General features: G+C 41.8%; 1 protein-coding gene across 1 annotated transcript; it reads right to left on the reverse strand.

Moving 5' to 3' along the window:
- Window positions 1-308: 308 nt before the first annotated feature.
- LOC135512638 (uncharacterized) lies at window positions 309-5,676 on the reverse strand. Its single transcript, XM_064934867.1, has 5 exons — window positions 5,187-5,676; window positions 4,144-4,240; window positions 1,618-1,771; window positions 1,333-1,454; window positions 309-1,126 (listed from the first exon to the last, which is right to left on the reverse strand). Coding segments are annotated over exons 1-5 (699 nt in total). The 5' UTR covers window positions 5,511-5,676; the 3' UTR covers window positions 309-1,124.
- Between the last annotated feature and the right edge of the window lie 16,077 nt (window positions 5,677-21,753).

Raw genomic sequence — 21,753 nt, forward strand, 5'->3', positions numbered from 1 at the left:
GCTGGAGGTCCCTTGGAGGTAGGTGGCCCAAATGCATTATTCTGGCCATGGTGAACAGTCATCGCAGATCATCTCTAGTACTTGTAGCCAGTGTAGGTTCATTCTGGTGTCATGGCCAAATTCCCAACCTAGGCTTGGCTCCTCACATTATCATTCCCAGCTCACTGTGAACCCCTCTCCTTTCCACTACATTCAACAGGTCGTTGTTGTATTATGAATGTTCTTCTCAACAACAACTACCGGTATGCTCTTATTTTTCCCATTTAAAATATTGGTAGAAGAGTATAGAAATTAAAGTGACAAATGAATGGCCAGCTCCAAAATAATTGGACAGACTTTATTTTATGAATTCCCCCTCCAGGACAACTTTTGTTTGTAATTTAAAACATGGTGCAAATTAATCATATATGAAATATATAAAAAACCAGTACACCAGGCACAAAATATTATCTATCTAGTGTCTTCTTGATACCCAATCCCGTCGCGCAACTCCTCCACCTCTTAACCCTCCCCATTCCACCATCCCATGTACATAAAACTGTTTATTATAGGGAAGAAGGTAAACTACAACCAAAAAGTAGGAAAGAACTAGTAGGGTAAGAATTAAAAAAAATGGGGGGGGGGAGTCAAGACAGGACAAACAAGAGACGACCAGACAGTACTTATAAAGTACATTCAAACATTTACACACAAATAAATACAGAGACCTTTAACCTAAACGAAAGTGTGCTTTCTTGAAATATCCCCAAAAATGGGCATTAAAACCCTAAGTATTCAACTAAATTGTAGCCTAGGTAAGGGTACGGTTCAACAATAAAATAAGCCAACATATATAAATGTGAGAGTGGTAAATGCAGCTGAAAACCATTCAAAAGCAACAAATAAGTATAACCCTTTTGTCCAGGACTAAGTTTTACCATTTTTGTTTACAATTCTTAAAATATAATTGAAAAAGAAACAAAAGAAACTATAATCATTGACCGATTCCCCAATTAGTTTCCTAACAGTGAAAGATGTACAGCAGTGATATCCATATAATATCAAGTCCAGGTCCCTCCTATTGTCCTGGAGAACAGTGTTCCCCTTGAATCGTCTTCGCTGACCCCACTGGCTATGCATTATGTTCCTGGAAACCACGTGTAATTAAAATATTTTATCACATTGAGATATGGATTATAGACAGTTGCAGACAGTGTCTATGAATATCGACTCAAACAAACTACAATTTATTATATGCTTGTTATGATCTTTGATTTATCTTCCACACTGCTTATAAGCCTCCATGGCATTGAATAATGATGTTTAGTTAGCACCCCGTGCTATTACACTCACATGTTATCAATTGCAGACTGACGCAGAGGACCAGGGCCAAGGCAAGAATGCTAGTCTGGGGTGCGGCAACGCCGTCATCCAATAGCTCGGAGGCATGGCCACCGTCCTTTTTGCACTTCTGCCTGTAAATATAACCATGGTTCAAGAAACAATATCGACACTCATAAAAGGTAAACCAGCCAGGCTTATTTAGCTGATTCATAACAGTAGTCAATCTGAAGGTGTAAATTCATACCAGCTCAGTGTAAATCTGTACCAGCTCAGTGTCACTGGATTGATACTTACAGCTGCTTCTGTAAATACAGCTTGCTGGACTCGCAGGCCTTGGTCTGGCTCTCGGCTGCTATCCGCTGGCTCTCAGCAGCTGATTGCAAAGCCACACAGGACGCCCACTTGTGAGAGGCCTGTGTCAGGTTCTCGTGAAGTAATTCAATGTGCTCTGAAATCATAATAAGGCCTAAATCAGGACATTGAGTGACAGAAATAAAACATGTAATCCGTGTTTACAACAATAAGTTTTGAAATTCAGTGACAGTGACATTTAATGCTAAGGCATACTTTGTGTAGTTAAGGCAGTTTTCGATGTCTTCTTTGATAGACAAAAATAGGACATCCCTAGTTCACATAATGCCTTATTAACTTATAAGGTCATGTCTGGCCCTAGGATTGCTTATCAGTATGAGTGGTGTACTGTACATGGCTCCATGACGTCTCTTAACTATTTTGGGAATTGTCTGGCAGCAAAGGGGTTTCACTCACATTAGCTGTGTTTTTCTAATTTTCCAATGTAGGCAAGACTGCAGCAATAGATGCTAGCTATGCTGTTTGACAGGGCTCTCCTAGGCAGCTTAAATGTTGTAAACGTATTTCTCATTAAGACCCTGTTGAAGGCGGGGTGCCTGATATTTATCAGGACAGGCATCTCCCCTTTCACACAATGTGTCATTTCCATATCGCCTTTACTCAGGAACTTATAATTTCCTTCTGTTGTTCAAAGTCAGGAAATCTACTGTAAAAAAAAATGTCACAGTTACTGTATTCATTTGCTAGCCCCTTGGTTACAGCTTACTTAGCTCTGGAATACACTTCTTATCTGTAGGGTTTTCAGCATTTAGCGGTTAGCTCACACCCCTTGAGTTTTGTTGTGTTTCAGCCTGAATTTAAAATGGATTAAATGTAGATGTTTTTTTCACTGGCCTACACGCATTAACCTATAATGTCAAAGTGGAATTATGTTTTCTGAAAATTTTACGACTTAAGAATTCAAAGCTGAAATGTCTTGAGTCAATAATTATTCAACCCCTTTGTTATGGCAAGCCTAAATAAGTCCAGGAGTAAAAATGTGCTTAACAAGTCACATCACTCTATGTGCAATAATAGTGTTTGACATGATTTATGAATGACTATCTTGTCTCTGTACCCCACACATACAATTATTTGTCATGTCCCTCAGTCGAGCAGTGCATTTCAACCACAAAGACCAGGGAGGTTTTCCAATGCCTCGTAAAGAAAGGAACCTATTGGTAGATGAGTTAAAAACATTTTTAAAGCAGACATTGAATATCCCTTTGAACACAGTGAAGTTATTAATTACACTTTGAATGGTGTATCAATACACCCAGTCACTACAAAGATACAGACGTCCTTCCTAACTCAGTTGCTGGAGCGGAACAAACCACTCAGGGATTTCACCATGAGGGCAAGCTGGACTGTGAAACATTTAGAGTTTAATGGCTGTGATACAAGAAACTGAGGATGGCTCAACAGCATTGTAATTACTCTACAATACTAACCTAATTGACAGAGTGAAAAGAAGGAAGCCTGTACAGAAAAATAATATTCCAAAACATGCATCCTGTTTGCAACAAGGCACTAAAGTAATACTGCAAAACATGTGGCAAAGCAATTACCTTTTTGTCCTGTTAAAAAGTGCTATGTTTGTGGCAAATCCAATACAACACATTACTGAGTACCACTCTCTGTATTTTCACGCATAGTGGTGGCTGCATCCTGTTATGGGTATGCTTGTCATCGGTTGTTGTTCCTGAGTGGCCTCGTTACAGTTTTGACTTAAATCGTCTTGAAAATCTATGGCAAGACTTGAAAATGGCTGTCTAGCAATAATCAACAACCAACTTGACAGCGCTTGAAGAATTTAAAAAATAATAATGTGCAAATATTGTACAATCCAGGTGTGCAAAGCTCTTAGAAACTTACTCAGAAAGACTCGCAGATGTAATTGCTGCCAAATGTGACTCTTAACATGTACTGACTCAGGGATGTGAATACGTATGTAAGTGAGATATTTCTGTATTTCATTTTTAATACATTTGCAGACATTTTTTAAATCATGTCTTCACTTTGTCATTATGGGGTATTGTGTGTAGATGGGTGGAGACATAATCTATTTAATCCATAAATTCAGGCTGTAACACAACAAAATGTGGAATAAGTCAAGGAGTATGAATATTTTTAATGGCACCGTTGAAGTAGCCTGTGTGACTGCTTTTAAAGAATGGTAAACAGATGGGATGGCTATTGAAGACATTCCCTCTGCTAGAACTTGTACTTAAATCCTAATTTGTCATCAGTTTCCAACGTTTGTAATCACAGCCTCAGATGATGTAAACTCATTTTTGAAGGCGCAATATCCAACCAATGTGTATTTATTTACCGTAGCTAGGGTGGTTTCTATGGTTACAGGGGAAAATGCTGCTAAGAATATCGTGGCTGAGAAAGTGCTCCTTTCATGGTAGCCAATACCAGAGGCAAAAATCCCATACCCTCCCACCGTGACATCAATTTTCCTACCTTGGTTTAGCATGATTTCTGAAGTGAGGTTTGCCTCGATTTCTTTATGCGTCTCGATTTCTTTTTCCAGGACTGTAATGTTTCCACCCAAAATAACCTGCAACAAAGACAGTGGTGGTCATTGAGTAACTCCTCTGGAATTCCCAGAACTAGTTAATACAACTTCTGTGAACATTGGCACAGTCATCCCAAGGAGTCCCTCCTATCACATATTTGAAATGCTGAGTGAAAGCAGGCTTGTGACAGAACCAGGTTTGGCTATGAGAACAGCCTCTGAAAACATTCCTTTCATCCAGCGTTTTTATGGGAAACAACACCAATGAACACATGTACTCTAATACAGTATCTATGAAGAAAAGAGGTGGAAATAATGATCTCATCAAAGGCAACGGTGAAAGATTAAGACCTTTGTGCTTAAAGAACATGAACTGCTGCCGAAATGGCAACATTTTCCCGACATACTTCTGGTCAAAAGTAGAGCACTATATAGGGAGTAGGGTGCCATTTCAGACACAGACGTGGTGTGCCCTTTTTCTGCTTTCCCTCTTCTTCCAGGAAGGGTTGATCTTGACCTCCCACCCACTCCCTGGGAAGGACTAGCTGCTTTTAATATTTTGATTGCTGCATTTGCAGAGTATTTGCATAACTGTCCACATTAAATGGATACTGTCTGTCCATTGTGCCTCTGGTTGTTATGTAAAGGCCTAATGTGGATTTTCGGTCTGCCATTTATTTTCACAAGTAATTATTTGGCATGATGATACAGTAACATGTTTTGAAACTGTTACAAACAGTCAAATGGAAATGGTATTTAAAAAAACATGAAATCATAGCCATGCCTGTTTAGATTAGGTTTGGATGTCCAATCAATCTAAAATGACACATCGGGTACAACGGAGAGGGTAGAAGAAGGAGAGAGGCAGAGGATAACTGGCAGCTTGAGGGATTGAGCAAGTCAGTTGTAACCTCAGGCCTTCGGGAACCAGAGAGGGGAGTGGGAGAGGAGGGGAGGGAAAGTAAAGCGAGGCAATGCAAACACTCACGTTTTCCTGCCGACAGTCATCCAGGGACACGTTGGTCTGTCCCAGGTGCTCCAGGAGCCTCTCTGTCTCCCTGAGCTGCCGGGTCTGGTTGGCGCGGCCCTCCTCCACCATCTCCTCCAGGGCTGCCTTGTTCTTGGCGTACACCACCCTGGCCCCCTCGTGCTTCTCCGTCAGGGTCTGTAGTTCAGCTCGGCACTGGCTGGCACTCTTCATGTCCGGAGAGGTGGCCCACACCACAATGATGATGAGGGAGATTACCGACCACAGGGCCAGGCAGGCGATCACAATGTTGCGGGTGGTCTGGGATGACTTGGAGCTGGCCATGGTGAACAAGAAGGTTGTGGTGGTGGTGCTGATGATGATGATGATTGGAAAAAGTTGATCCGGAGTGTTCCTGATCCGGAGTGTTCCCTGTCCTGCGGGAGGTGTCTGTGTAAAGAGGCAAGAGGTTCCTCTCAGAGTGAGTAACTGACTGAGTCTGTCTAAAGGATGAACCTCCCCTAAAACTCTGCCTCTGCTGGACAGGAAAGGGGTGTGGCCCTGGCCCTCCCCCTCTGCCCCCCCCCCCCCCCCCCTTTCCTCCCACTCTGCTCCCTTCATGCCCTGATAGGGGGGGCAGTAATTAAAAAGGAAATCACAACATTAGACACGAGAGAAAGAGAGAGGAGATATGAGCTGTTCCCACACACACTGCGTCAGCTGCAAGGAACATTATGAGGGGAAATTAAAGCAAAACTCAAAAGTGCCTGGTGTAAAGCTGTGTTTTTCCCTGAAAGGGTGTGTGTGTGTTTCTGTTTCCATTTCTCAGTCGCAGAGAGAAACCTGGCAGGACTCCCAACTCCACATAGAGCTGGCCTTGAACGCAGCTTCGCGTGGAGAGTTCAGTCACACAGCATGTTTTGGTTCTTCAGCTATGTCTTATTTTAAACACTTTCACAAGAGCCTGAGTGCAGTGGCTGAGGCAGCGACTCAGTGTTTCCTGAGCTCATTCCAGCAGGGCCCTAAGAGAATCCATGGCACACAGACACACCCCAAACAACTCAGGCAACCCAGTTGCTATGCTCTTAGAAAAAAGGATTTAGGATAACCCTTTTTGATTCCAGAGAGAACCCTTTTTGTTTCCACAAGGAACCCTCCGACATGGAACCTTAAAGAGTTCTATCTGGAGTCAAAAAGGGTTCCTCAAAGGGTTCTTTGGGGACAGCCGAAGAACCATTTTAGGTTCTAGATAGACTAGGGGGGGAAAAGGTGCTGTCTGCCCCCTTCATCAACAAATTACGACATAAAACTGAACTCTGCTCCTGTTTGAGAATGTAATCTGTATACCCGTAATAGATAAGGATGTAGTTGGATGCATTTTGGTTGTATGTATTATTTTCCTCTGTCTCAATCTAAACTGACACCAATGTTATGCCTTTGTCATGCATGTTTGATTTCATTATATTGAATTCCTCTGATCAAATACCCATCCAAGTTCCAGATGAAACATTCCACAGTAGTCTGAGAAAGGAATGACTCACTTTGCTTTTTCAGCTACCCTCCTATGTGACAATAAAAAATAAAAAAATTAAAAGGGCTTGGAAAGCACAACTTCCTCACTCTTTGTCCTCATGAACCTCTTTGCCAAAACATCCAAAAATGGTAAGGAAAATTAAGAGGATGTGGAAATGAGATGGCTCTTGGTTGGATACTGAGTGAACAAAACATTAGGATTACCTTCCTAATATTTATTTGCACCCCCTCTCCCGTTTGCCCTCAGAACAGCCTTAATTTGTAAGGGCAGGGACTCTACAAGGTGTCGAAAGCATTCCACAGAGATGCTGGCCATGTTGACTCCAATGCTTCCCACAGTTGTGTCAAGTTGGCTGGATGTCCTTTGGGTGGTGGACCATTCTTGATACACACGGAGAGTAGAAAACCAAGCAGCATTGCAGTTCAAAGGCACAAATCTTTTGTCTTGCCCATTCACCCTCTGAATGGCACACAGACAATACATGTCTCAATTGTCTCAATGTTTAATAATCCTTTAACCTGTAACCTCCCCTTCATCTACACTAATTGAATGGAAGCATAGCTTTCTCCCGGTCAGTCTATTTCATGGAAAGAGGTGTTCCTAATGTTTTATACACCTCAGGGATATAGTATATTACAACACTTCAGGAACTGGCCCGTAGTAAGTTGAGTGAAATGCTAAATACCTTCAAAAATTGGAAGTATTTAGGTATTGGTACAAATTAAGGAAACAGGTTTCAAGCAAGTTTTTAGAAATGGTTCCCGATATGTTCTAGAATTCAGGGGCATATTTTCAACTTATCAAACAAGAATGTGCCTTGTAAGTTGGCATATGCATTACTAGTCAAAAGTTTGGATCCACCAATTCATTCAAGGGTTTTTCTTTGTTTTTACTATTTTTTACATTGTAGAATACTAGTGAAGACATCAAAACTATGAAATAACACGTGGAATCATGTAGTAACCAACAAAGTGTTAAACAAATCAAAATATATTTGAGATTCTTCAAAGTAGCCACCCTTTGCTTTGATGACAGCTTTGCACACTCTTGACATTCTCTCAACCAGCTTCAAATGGTTGCACCTGGAATTCATTTAAATTAACAGGTGTGCCTTGTTAAAAGTTAATTTGTGGAATTTCTTTCCTTCTTTAATGTGTTTGAGCCAATCATTTGTGTTGTGACAAGTTAGGGGTGATAGCCCTATTTGGTAAAAGACCAAGTCCATATGGCAAGAACAGCTCCAATAAGGAAAGACAAATGACAGTCCATCATTACTTTAATACATGTCATACAGTCAGTCAATGAGGAAAATCTTTGAAAGTTTCTTCAAGTGCAGTCGCAAAAAACATCAATCCCTAGGATGAAACTGGCTCTCTGTCACACCCTGATCTGTTTCATCTGTCTTTGTGCTTGTCTCCACCCCCTCCAGGTGTCTTCAATCTTCCCGTTATTCCCCAGTATATTTATACCTGTGTTCTCAGTTTGTCTTTTGCCAGTCTGTTTTGTTTTGTGAAATCTACCAGCGTTTTGCCCCTTGCTCCTGGCTGTTCTAGTTCCGGTTTTCTAGTTTTTCCCTGATTTGACCATTCTGCCTGCCCTGAGCCTGCCTGCCGTTCTGTACCTTGCCACACCACACTGGATTATTGAACCCTGCCTGCTCTGACCCTGTTCTGGACCTTTTGGACCCTATCTGGATTACTGACCTCTGCCTGCCCTTGGCCTGTCGTTTTGCCTGTACAAGTAATACACTTTTGTTTCTTCCACATTGTCTGCATCTGGGTCTTACCTGAAACGTGATACTCTCATGAGGACCGCCACAGGAAAGGAAGACCCAGAGTTACCCCTGCTGCAGAGGATACATTCGAGTTAACTGCACCTCAGATTGCAGCCCAAATAAATGCTTCACAGAGTTCAAGTAACAGACAGATCTCAACATCAAATGTTCAGAGGAGAATCAGGCCTTCATGGTCGAATTGCTGAAACCACTACTACAGGACACCAATAAGAAGAAGAGACTTCATTGGTCCCAAAACCACGAGCAATGGACATTAGACCAGTGGAAATCTGTCCTTTGGTCTGATGAGTCCAAATGTGAGATATTTGGTTCCAACCGCCGTGTCTATGTGAGAAGTAGAGTAGGTGAACAGATGATCTTCGGGGTGGGGTTCCCACCGTCAAGCATGGAGGAGGTGTGATGTTGTGGGGGTGCTTTGCTGGTGACCCTGTCTGTGATTTATTTAGAATTCAAGACACACTTAACCAGCATGGCTACCACAGCATTCTGCAGCGATACGCCTTCCCACCTGGTTTGCGCTTAGTGGGACTATCATTTCTTTTTCAACAGGATAATGACCCAAAACACACCTCCAGGCTGTGTATGGGCTATTTGACCAAGAGAGTGATGGAGTGCTGCATCAGATGACCTGGCCTCCACAATCACCTGACCTCAACCCAATTGAGATGGTTTGGGATGAGTTGGACCGCAGAGTGAAGGAAAAGCAGCCAACAAGTGCTCAGCATATTTGGGAACTCCTTCAAGACTGTTGGAAAATCTTTCATCATGAAGCTGGTTGAGAGAATGAGAGAATGCCAAGAGTGTGCAAATCTATAATGAAGGCAAAGAGTGACTACTTTGAAGAATGTAAAATATAAAATGTATTTTGATTTGTTTAACACTTAAAAAAAAATTTCAAAAATACTGCATGATTCCAAATGTGAATTCATAGTTTATGTCTTTACTATTATTCTACAATTTAGAAAATAGTGAAAATTAAGAAAAACCCTTGAATGAGTAGGGGTGTCTCAACTTTTGAATGGTACTGTAGCTGGAAGGATAGTTGATGGTGTATCACAACAAGATACAGTATATGACAATGAATGGAGGACCAACAGACTGGTAGGCTTCATGGGTATCTGGTTCATACAGTGCTAAAATTAACTCCCAAATAATTTTTGCATTATAAAATACACACTGCTTGAATGTCCCCTTTAGTGACCAAGTACTTTGTCATGTTCTTGAAACTGTTTGGCTTAACAAAATAGTTATGGGATATATCTGTCTCTATTTTTGGCCAGGTGATTGACCGGAGTGTATGAGGAGAACAGAGGTTGGCCCAAACACAAAGAGAGGAGCTGCCAAGCCAGTGCTGTCACCAAAGTGCATCTGGCAGCAAGCGAGATAAATGTCCACACTATTGATCACTATTAGAAATGGATCGGTTAAGGGCTTTGTAACACCACTTCAGGATCAGGCAGACACAGGTAATCTGCTTTCAAAGCATTGGTTTGATATGAAGCAACCAACGCTGTACTGTCTTCTTGAGATAGGGAAGGGACATCTTTGTGAAAGTGTACTGTAGAACACTTCCCCCTTTTTCAGATGTCTCAAAGTACACTACTTATACAAAAGTATGTGGACATCCCTTCAAATGAGTGGATTCGACTGTTTCAGCCACACGCTACCTTCCCGAGTGCATAATGCCAACTTTCAAGTTTGGTAGAGGAGGAATAATAATGGTCTGGGGCTGTTTTTCATGGTTCGGGCTTCGCCCCTTAGTTCCAGTGAAGGGAAATCTTAATGCTACAGCATACAAGGACATTCTAGACAATTCCGTGCTTCCAACTTTGTGGCAACCGTTTGGGGAAGGCTCTTTCCTGTTTCAGCATGACAATGCCCCTGTGGACAATGTGAGGTCCATACAGAAATGGTTTGTTAAGGTCAGTGTGGAAGAATTTCACTGGCCTGCACAGAGGCCTGAACCCATCCCCATCGAACATCTTTGGGATGAATTAGAATGCTGACTGCAAGCCAGGCCAAATCGCCCAACATCAGTGTCCGACCTCACTAATGCTCTTGTGGCTGAATGGAAGCAAGTGGAAGCAATGTTCCAAAATCTAGTGGAAAGCTTTTCCAGAAGAGTGGAGGGTGTTCTAGCAGCAAAGAGGGGACCAAGTCTATATTAATGCCCTGATTTTGGAATTAGATGTTTAACAAGCAGGTCACCATACACTTTTGGTCATGTGGTGTAGCTAGCGGGAGAGAAGGGGGAGGTCGGAAGCATTCTATCCTGTTGATTAGTAAAATGTACAGGAGAATTTTCAAAAAGAGCAATACAGAATGTCAAAGTTTTACTGTCATGTTGACATTTTGTGTCACAGTGACATTTTTGAAGTCTATCGATTTAAAGAATGAATTCAAAGAAGTCACTACTAAGCTGTATGTATTATTTTCCTCTGAGTCACAATCTAAACTAGACCCTATGGCTTTGTCATACATTTTTGATTTCATTATATTGAATTTTCATATTGGAGATATGAGTTATGCGTTGGTAGGGTGGTGTTTGCATTTCACCCATGGAGGTCTTGCCTTCCAGCAATGTCATTTGAAAGAGGCCCCAAAATAATATAGTCCCACACTGTTTTGGGGCAGAGTGCTTTTTATGTTTTTCCCTTCAAGGACAAGGAACCACACCACAATACACAGTAGATCTCTGTTATGTGTCACCTGTCCTTGAAGGGACATAGTAATGGTGTCTAAGAGAAGTCAAGCTAAGTTGTAATATTAAATGTTACCATTACTGCTTGTCATGCTGTAGTGTAGGCCATTAAACACAGGCAATACATGGCAACAAGAAGCAGTTTACAGTTCATATTTGAAAAATGAGACTGAGATGTGTTATGTTGTAGAGTGGAGAAGTAGCATGAAGACACAATATTATAGTCTTCAACAAATGTAACTTTAATGGGCAGCTTATACAGCAGCAGCAGCGCTGGGCAGCAGTACTCTCCTCTTGACCAGCCACTTCTTTTCAGTGTTATGGTGATATACTGCCATCTAGTGATTTAAACTTCAAGGAAGCGTTTGCAAGCCAAATTGAATCCAATAGGACACCTGTACTAAGTTTTAGCTCTATTTTCTTTATAATCTGGGGAAAGAATGCTATATGAGACTGGCCAAAAACTGAAAACACTATACAGATGTAGGATCTTATTTTGAGCCATTTTGCTACAGCAGGGAAATAATCTTGCAGCAACATGAAATGTAAATTATTACGTGGACTCTAATGAATAGGCATTTTCGTAGGGGTTGATACATTTTTCTTTAAGGCAAATTGAGTCTGACATTTCAAAGTGGAAATTACATACTTTAGAAGCCTTTTTAAACCTCATACACTACAAGTTTGCACTTCTTGCTGTGCAGGAAAATGAATTCTTAGTAACAAATCAGTGATCAAACGAAGATCCTACATCTGTAGGATCAGCTAGTATAGAGTGGTGGAGTCTTTAGTTTGATGCAAAGCAACCACTTAACATATGAATGAAACTTAGGTTTTTCACCTATCCCCATGTAATCAGAACAATCACAATGATGTGTGTCACAACCTGATTTGTTTCACCTGTCTTTGTGCTTGTCTCCAACCCCCTCCAGGTGTCACCCAGCTTCCCCATTATCCCCAGTGCATTTATACCCGTGTTTTCTGTTTGTCTGTTGCCAGTTCGCCTTGTCTCATCAAGCCTACCAGCGTTTTATTTCCCCGTACTCCTGTTTTTTATTTTTTATTATTGAATCCAAGACATACAATCTACTTGGAGTGAAGCCCCTCAACAACTACACCAAACCAGTAATCCAACAGACTCCCATTCAGAGCGACACACAGAAGTATCCAGGGTCAATGCCCTGCTCAAGGGCATATCTCAACAGATCTCCCACAAGGCCAAAAACGGGGACCTGAAAAAAAAAAAATATATATATATATATATATATATAATTAATTCCACTCCCCACCGCCAAGAACCCCCCCCCACCCCGAATGCACCAACAACCAAGAAAAGTTACTAAAAAGAAAAAAGGAGACAAAGGAAAACAGAAAACAACAGTTCAAAAAAACAAAGGGACATCAAGAAAAACTACAATCATAACAACAAGGCCAACTGCATATGTTTTGAGTGTATGTCTTGCACTATTTACACGTGTGTCCATGTATGTGTGTATTTGAATGAGAGCGTGTGTGTATATGCATGTGTACAAACACCTGCACGGCATCAGCCTCTGGCAAACCGGCTTTAGCTGTAAAAACACTGCCCCTCAGTGTCATTCAAACTTACTTTTTATTATGTTATAATTTGACTTTATTTTTATACTTTTATCTTTGACCATCATCAGACAAGGCCCAAATCCCTGTCATTATCATGAAGTAAAGAAGAGACATTGGGAATGTAGGTTGGGGTGCCTTTTAAGGATCCGATGGCGAGTGAGTAATCCGCCTCTACCATCAGTCCTATTAGCCAATGCACAATCATTGGATAATAAAATGGATGAGCTCCGATCAAGATAATCCTACCAACGGGACATTAACTGTAATATCTTATGTTTCACCAAATCGTGGCTGAACAATGACATGGATAACATACAGCTGGTGGGGTTTACACTGCATCGGCAAGATATAAAAGCTGCCTCCAGTAAGACGGGGTAGTGGTCTGTGTCTATTTGTAAATAACTAATATTAGGAAGTCTCAAGGTTTTGCTTGCCTGAGGTAGAGTATCTCATGATAAGATGTAGACCACACCTATTGGCCAGAACTTTAATGCAGGCAAACTTAAATCCGTTTTACCTCATTTCTACCAGCATGTTACATGTACAACCAGAGGGGGAAAAAACTCTAGACTGCCTTTACTCCACACACAGAGACACATACAAAGCTCTCCCTCGCCCTCCATTTGGCAAATCTGACCATAAGCTATACTCCTGAGTCTTGCTTACAAACAAATACTAAAGCAGGAAGTACCAGTGACTCACTCAATACGGAAGTGGTCAGATGATGCAGATGCTAAGCTACAGGACTGTTTTGCTAGCACAGGCTGGAATATGTTCTGGGATTCTTCTGATGGCATTGAGGAGTACACCACATCAGTCACTGACTTCATCAATAAGTGCATCGATGACGTCGTCCCCACAGTGATTGTACGTACATACCCCAACCAGGGGCCATGGATTACAGGCAACATCCGCACTGAGCTAAAGGGCAGAGCTGCTGCTTTCAAGGATCTGGACTCTAACCTGGACGCTTATTTGAAATCCCGCTATGTCCTCTGATGAACCATCATACAGGTCTAAGATTGAATCGTACTACACCGGCTCTGACACTTGTCGGATGTGGCAGGGCTCGCAAACTATTTCGGGCCACAAAGGGAAGCACAGCCGTGAGCTGCCCAGTGACACGAGCCTACCAGACGAGCTAAATTACTTCTATACTTGCTTCGAGGCAAGCAACACTGAAGCATGCATAAGAGCATCAGTTGTTCCGGATGACTATTTGATCTCGCTGTCCGTAGCCGATGTGAGTAAGACCTTCAAACACGTCAACATTTACAAGGCCGCAGGGCCAGACGGATTACCAGGACATGTACTCCAAGCATACGTTGATCAACTAGAAGTGTCTTCACTGACATATTCAACCTGTCCCTGACAGAGTCTGTAATACCAACATGTTTCAAGCAGACCACCATAATCCTTGTTCCCAAGAACACCAAGGTAACCGGCCTAAATTACTATCGACCCGTAGCACTCACGTCTGTAGACATGAAGTGCTTTGAATGTCTGGTCATGACTCACATCACCACCATTATCCCAGAAACCCTAGACTCACTACAATTTGCTTACTTCCCCAACAGATGCACAGATGATGCAATCTCTATTGCACTCCACACTGACCTTTCCCACCTAGACCAAAGGACCACCTACGTGAGAATGCTATTCATTGACTACAGCTCTGCGTTCAACACCATAGTGCCCTCAAAGCTCATCACTAAGCTAAGGACCCTGGGACTAAATACCTCCCTCTGCAACTGGATCCTGGACTTCCTGACGGGCTGCCCCCAGGTGGTAAGGGTAGGTAACAACACATCTGCCACACTGATCCTCAACATGGGGGGCCCCTCAGGGGTGCGTGCTCAGTCCCCTCATGTACTTCCTGTTCACCCATGACTGCATGGCCAAGCACGACTCCAGCACCATCATTAAGTTTGCAGACGACACAACAGTGAAATGCCTGATCACCAACAACGATGAGACAGCCTATAGGGAGGAGGTCAGAAGTGTGGTGCCAAGATACCAACCTCTCCCTCAACGTGATCAAGACAAAGGAAGGAGAGGTTATTATCTGGTTTTATCCTTGCACCACACTGCCATACTAAGGTTACACTTCCAATATGCTTTCCGGTGTTGTTCTTCTTCACTACAGAAAAAACATTTAGTCCCATATTATAGTATTCAAGCATGACTTTCCTTACATTCCATCTGGTGGATATGATGAACTCCAATGTATAAAGGCTTCATGTGAGCCATTCTAAAGTTCATAAGTACTACATAAATGCTTGACAAAACAAAATAATGTAATTCTACACGTGAGTGTACAAAACATTTGGAGCACCTTCCTAATTTTGAGTTGCACCCCCTTTTGCCCTCAGAACATCTCAATTCGTCGGGACATGGACTCTACAAAGGTGTCAAAAGTGTTCCACAGGGATTCTGGCCCATGTTGACTCCAATGCTTTCCACAGCTATGTCAAGTTAGCTGGATAACCTTTGGGTGGTGGACCATTCTTGATACACATAGGAAACTGTAGAGCATGAAAAAATGTCAGTCTCTCTATGTGCAAAACTGATAGAGACATACCCCAAGCGACTTACAGCTGTAATCGCAGCAAAAGGTGGCGCTACAAAGTATTACCTTAAGGGGGCTGAATAATTTTGCACGCCCAATTTTTCAGTTTTTGATTTGTTAAAAAAGTTTGAAATATCCAATAAATGTCGTTCCACTTCATGATTGTGTCCCACTTGTTGTTGATTCTTCACAAAAAATACAGTTTTATATCTTTATGTTTGAAGCCTGAAATGTGGCAAAAGGTCGCAAAGTTCAAGGGGGCCGAATACTTTCGCAAGGCACTGTACTTGGGTAAAAGTAATGCTCTCTTAATAGAAAATGACAAAAGTGAAAGTCACCCAGTAAAATTCTACTTGAGTAAAAGTCTAAAATTACTAGGTTTGAAATATATTTAAGTATCAAAAGTAAATGTAAACGCTAAAATATACTTAAGTATCAAAAGTAAAATTCTAAATCATTTCAAATTCCTTACAAACCAGCCAGTACCATTTTCTTGTTATTTTTATTTACGGATAGCCAGGGGCATGCTCTCACCCTCAGACATAATTTACAAACTATAAGCATGTGTTTAGTGAGTCTGCCGGATCAGAGGCAGTAGGGATGACCAGGGATGTTCTCCTGATAATTGTATGAATTAGACCATTCCAAATATAACGAGTACTTTTGGGTGTCAGGGAAAATGTATGGAGTAAAATGTACATACTTTTCATTAGAAATGTAGTGAAGGAAAAATATAAAGTTGTCAAAAATATAAATAGTAAAGTACAGATGCCTACAAAAATGACTCAAGTAAAAATACTTGACAGTAGTACTTACAGTTGAAGTCAAGTACATTAAAACTCAGTTTTTCACAATTCCTGACATTTAATCCTAGTGTAAATTCCCTGTCTTAGGTCAGTTAGGATCACCACTTTGTTTTAAGAATGTGAAATGTCAGAATAATAGTAGAGAGAATGATTTATTTCAGCTTTTACTTCTTTCATCACATTCCCATTGGGTCAGAAGTTTACATACACTCAATTAGTATTTGGTATCATTGCCTTTAAATTGTCTAACTTGGGTCAAACGTTCCGGGTAGCTTCCCACAATAAGTTGGGTGAATTTTGGCCCATTCCTCCTGACAGAGCTGGTGTAACTGAGTTAGGTTTGTAGGCCTCCTTGCTTGCACACAAATTTTCAGTTCTGCCCACACATTTTCTATAGGATTGAGGTAGGGCTTTGTGATGGCCACTCCAATACCTTGACTTTGTTGTCCTTAAGCCATTTTGCCAAAACTTTGGAAGGATGCTTGGGGTCAATGTCCATTTGGAAGACCCATTTGCGACCAAGCTTTAACTCCCTGACTGATGTCTTGAGATGTTGCTTCAATATATCCACATAATTGTTCTTTCTCGTGATGCCATCTATTTTGTGAAGTGCACCTGTCCCTCCTGCAGCAAAGCACCCCCACATCATGATGCTGCCACCCCCGTGCTTCACAGTTGTGATGGTATTCTTCAGCTTGAAAGCATCCTCCTTTTTCATCCAAACATAAGATGGTCATTAAGGCGAAACAGTTCTATTTCTGTTTCATCAGACCAGAAGCTATTTCTCCGAAAAGTACAATCTTTGTCCCCATGTGCAGTTGCAAACCGTAGTCTGGCTTTTTTATGGCGGTTTTGGAGCAGTGGCTTCTTCCTTGCTGAGCGGCCTTTCAGGTTATGTCGATATAGGACTCGTTCTACTGTGGATATAGATACTTTTGTACCTGTTTCCTCCAGCATCTTCAGAAGGTCCTTTGCTGTTGTTCTGGGAGTGATTTGCACTTTTCACACCAAAGTACATTCATCTCTAGGAGACAGAACGTGTCTCCTTCCTGAGCGGTATGAAGGCTGCATGGTCCCATGGTGTATATACTTGCGTACTATTGTTTGTACAGATGAAGGTGGTACCTTCAGGCGTTTGGAAATTGCTCCCAGTGATCAACCAGACTCGTGGAGGTCTACCATTATTGATTTTCCCAAGATGTCAAGCAAAGAGGCATCGAGTATGAAGGTATACCTTGAAATACATCCACAGGTACACCTCCCTATCAGAAGCTTCTAAAGCCATGACATAATTTTCCAAGCTGTTTCAAGGGCACAGTCAACTTAGTGTATGTAAACTTCTGACCCACTGCAATTGTGATACAGTGAAATAATCTGTCTGTAAACAATTGTTGGAAAAATGACTTGTGTCATGCACAAAGTAGATGTCCTAACCAACTTGCCAAAACTATAGTTTGTTAAGAAGAAATGTGTGGAGTGGTTGAAAAACAAGTTTTAAAGACTCCAACCTAAGTGTATGTAAAACTTCCGACTTCAACTGTAAGCACTTTACACCACTAGACAAGTGTAATATTTGCAAATGTTTATATTAGAACACTACAGTACTTTCTACAGTGCTACAGTTGCTACAGTACTATGTGAATGATGGTTTATTCTACATGGAACTATTACACTTGAAAGTTATCAAAATACTTTGTTTAGAATATCTACTTAAATTCTGAAATTGCATCCCCCATCCGTTTGATTACATCAAAGGAAGGGATTTAACCACCCACTGGAGACTTGAAGACAGAACCTCACCCAGAGAGCTGTGCAAATAGACCATAGAAATGCCATTCTAGTACTAGTTTGACAGCTGAAGTTGTACTCTAACACAACATTAAGCAAAGTCATATGGATTAATATCAGTCTAAGGTGTAGATTAGAACACACATTGTTTGAACTTGTAACAAGACTGCATGGGATTATTACTAATATGACTCAGCGCTTCCAATGGCAATGTCCACAATAGGTATAACGCTGGGAGTTGCTTGCTGATGTAACAGTTCCATTGCAGTCACATGCTGACCACAGCAAAATAAATGCACACATACAATGTTATTCAATCATTGCACCCACACTGCTCACGTGCCTCAGCGAGTGTCTGCATGGCCAGGTGCTAAAATAGAAATAGGTTCTATTTGTGACGCTCAACGCACTGCAAGTCCGGCCTCTCCTATGTCCTCATTGGTTTTTAGGAGCATATACCCACGTGCCATTTCCTCATTGATGTTTAGGAGCATATACCCACATGGGTGATTGAAAGATGAACTGACATCCACACTCCAGTCAGTTGTGGTAATGCACCATAAAGTTGGTTGCTAACCGCCATATAAAGCCCAAAGAAGTAAAAATGAAGCCTGAGGAGAGATGACGAGAAAGGAATTCAGTTTACCGTTTTATCTATGGATTAATTGTCAGAGTAGAGGACCTTGTTTTTTATTTATTTATTTTTATTTCACCTTTATTTAACTAGGTAGGCGAGTTGAGAACAAGTTCTCATTTGCAACTGCGACCTGGCCAAGATAAAGCAAAGCATTTTGACACATACAACAACACAGAGTTACACGTGGAATAAACAAACATACAATCAATAATACAGTAGAGAAGTCTATATACAGCATGTGTAAATGAGGTAGGATAAGGGAGGTAAGTCAATAAATAGGCCATAGTGGCGAAGTAATTACAATATAGCAATTAAACACTGGAATAATGTGCAGAAGATGAATGTGCAAGTAGAGATAATGGGGTGCATAGGAGCAAGATGAATAACTAAATACAGTATGGGGATGAGGTAGATTGGATGGGCTATTTACAGATGGGCTATGTAGAGGTGCAGTGATCTGTGAGCTGGTGCTTAAAGCTAGTGAGGGTGGTAAGAGTCTCCAGCTGTAGTGATTTTTATAGTTCGTTCCAGTCATTGGCAGCAGAGAACTGGAAGGAGAGGCGGCCGAAGGAAGAATTTGGCTTTGGGGGTGACCAGTGAGATATACCTGCTGGAGCGCATGCTACGGGTGGGTGCTGCTATGGTGACCAGTGAGCTGATATAAGGTGGGACTTTACCTAGCAGAGACTTGTAGATGACATGGAGCCCGTAGAGGACCTTGTGCATTTCAGGTAAAATAACAACCCAATGTTTATATCCCAGGACAAATTAGCTAGCTAGCTAAATTTCCATAAATGTTTAATGCTTTTTGACTTGTCTCCAAATTAATATAATTAGTTCAGAGTTTGTTTTGACATTTCAACCTACAGTACATGTCCTAGTCGTGTCTGATGTGTGGGTACACAATCAACGTCCAGTTTGGTCAGCATGTTCCACTTCTGACATCGCCTAAATAAAAACAATGAGCAAGTTAATTTTGCATGGCTAGTGCCCCAGGTGGGTGGAGATTTAATTTTACAACCAATGAAATGGTCTAAAATGTGCAAACCTCGCCCAACCGGTGCACGGGGTGGTGCAAAACGAGCTCGCCCATTGAAACTGTCGGTTATTGCAGGTTAGGGCGGTTGAATGTAGCTGATTGAATATAGCCCTTAGACAATATTTTTTTATTTGGCTTAGTGAACTCTAATCTCTGTACGCTTACTTTTCTACCGAGGAGAGGAAAACCTCCCGAGGAAGGGGATGGAGTTGGTCTTGTTTTTGTCTGATGAAGAAGACACAAACCCCGCCCTCTGTTCATCCAAGACCGATTGGCCCTGCACCTATCGAACGCCTCCATCCCTCACCTGTGCTAACACTTCCTTGGTCAGATCTGAACCTATATACACGTCACCAGTGACCGATAACCCCATGTGAGAGTGCCCCTAGTGGACAAAACAGGCTAAAACATCTCCAGAAGACAACGTATACACAGGTTAGAATATCTCCTACACATTTGGTTTCCTCAAAGCAAGACTTCTGTGAATGACTAATTACAAGTTATCAATAGCAGGAACAAATAATGAAACTCTATAAGCTAATGTAATGCATTTTTATATTAGACAGCATTTCACAGCCTTGTTAAAGAGACAGTTTAGGCTCTGTTGCTGCACTGTCCCAGAAGTGTAGGTCTACACATTGCAGGATGTGGGCCACTGCACTGAGCAGAAGGATGTCTGTGTTCTCATCAACTTCCAGCTCATACGAGTAGCTCTTCACTGGGACAATGTGGGAGCTGGACATGCCAAACAGAGCCCCAGCCTTGGTCTTACACACACACACACACACACACACACACAGACACACACACACACACACACACACACAGAGAGAGAGAGAGAGAAGTCAGCTGAGGAAGTTCACAGTAGAACTACATTCAGTGTGTGTACATTCCAGATATTCAAATAGCTAATGACTAACTCATCAATAAGGGGTATTATAGAGAGTACTGTCTGCTGAATGTTTTCATCATGGCCGGTTTCCTGACACACCTGATCCTCGTGTCAGCAATGTCACTTGATTGCACACCTGCGAAACACATTGGTTTCTCACGCTGTCAATTGAGTTCTTACACGACAACTATTACTGGCATTGCTGAAACGCTTCCGCTTTTGCTCACCCAGGTCACTGATGTGTTCTCTGGGCTGTTGGCAGGTGGTGCCTAAGCCTTTGGTGTAGCTGGACACCTTTTTAGAAGCATCCACTACAAGGACGACACCGTGGACCTTGTCTTTAAGGGACGGCTTCTTCAGTCTCTGATATCACAGGCTTCTCGGGACTGAACTGTGGAGGATGAATGGGAATGAGAACATTAGCTTGGTTCGTCAAACCTATCAGCTGAGAAAGTATTGGAATATCCTCTACTAAAGCAGAGGAATTTATATCAGGGGTGAGCAACTCCTGTGCTGTCCTGTGAGGCTGCCTGCATTATTATGTTCCAACCCATCTGCTTCATATTAGTGGTTTTAATTGCAGACTGTGACGAGGTGACTCCGGTGTGTTACAGGTAGCCTGGTACAAAAGCCGATACACACTGTGGCCCCTGTTTCTCAACCCTGATCTATGTAAATGTCGACTCCCGATACCTGCACTGTGTCTTAAGGAGTCCTCATACATCGGTTCAGTTGCTCCTAGTAGAACTTGGCTAGGTGAGGTGAACGTCTGTGCTCACATACTCCTTTAAGACCTTGGCTTGAGAAACAAGGGATGTTACTGTTTGTGCCTTTTGTAAGTTTGGGGCAATTATGTTGCATGAGAGATGGAATCCAAGTCTTTCGCCGGACATACAATTATAGGTCTACTCACATTGTAGGTCACTCACAGTCCACTGTGTGGCCATTTACCACAAATCCCAATAGACAATGCAGTACATTTGGGAGCCTAACACGGAACCCAAACCAGCTGCGCGCGTGCGCCATCATGCATACATTTATTTTGTCCCCCTACACCAAACGTGATCACGACACGCAGGTTAAAATATTAAAACAAACTCTGAACCAATGACGTTAATTTGGGGACAGGTCGAAAATCATTAAACATTTGTGGCAATTTCACTAGTTAGCTTGCACTTGCTAGCTAATTTGTCCTATTTAGCTAGCTTGCCGTTGCTAGCTAATTTGT

The sequence above is a fragment of the Oncorhynchus masou genome, chromosome 24 (genome assembly GCF_036934945.1).
Source record: "Oncorhynchus masou masou isolate Uvic2021 chromosome 24, UVic_Omas_1.1, whole genome shotgun sequence".
NCBI classification, from domain to species: Eukaryota; Metazoa; Chordata; class Actinopteri; order Salmoniformes; family Salmonidae; genus Oncorhynchus; species Oncorhynchus masou.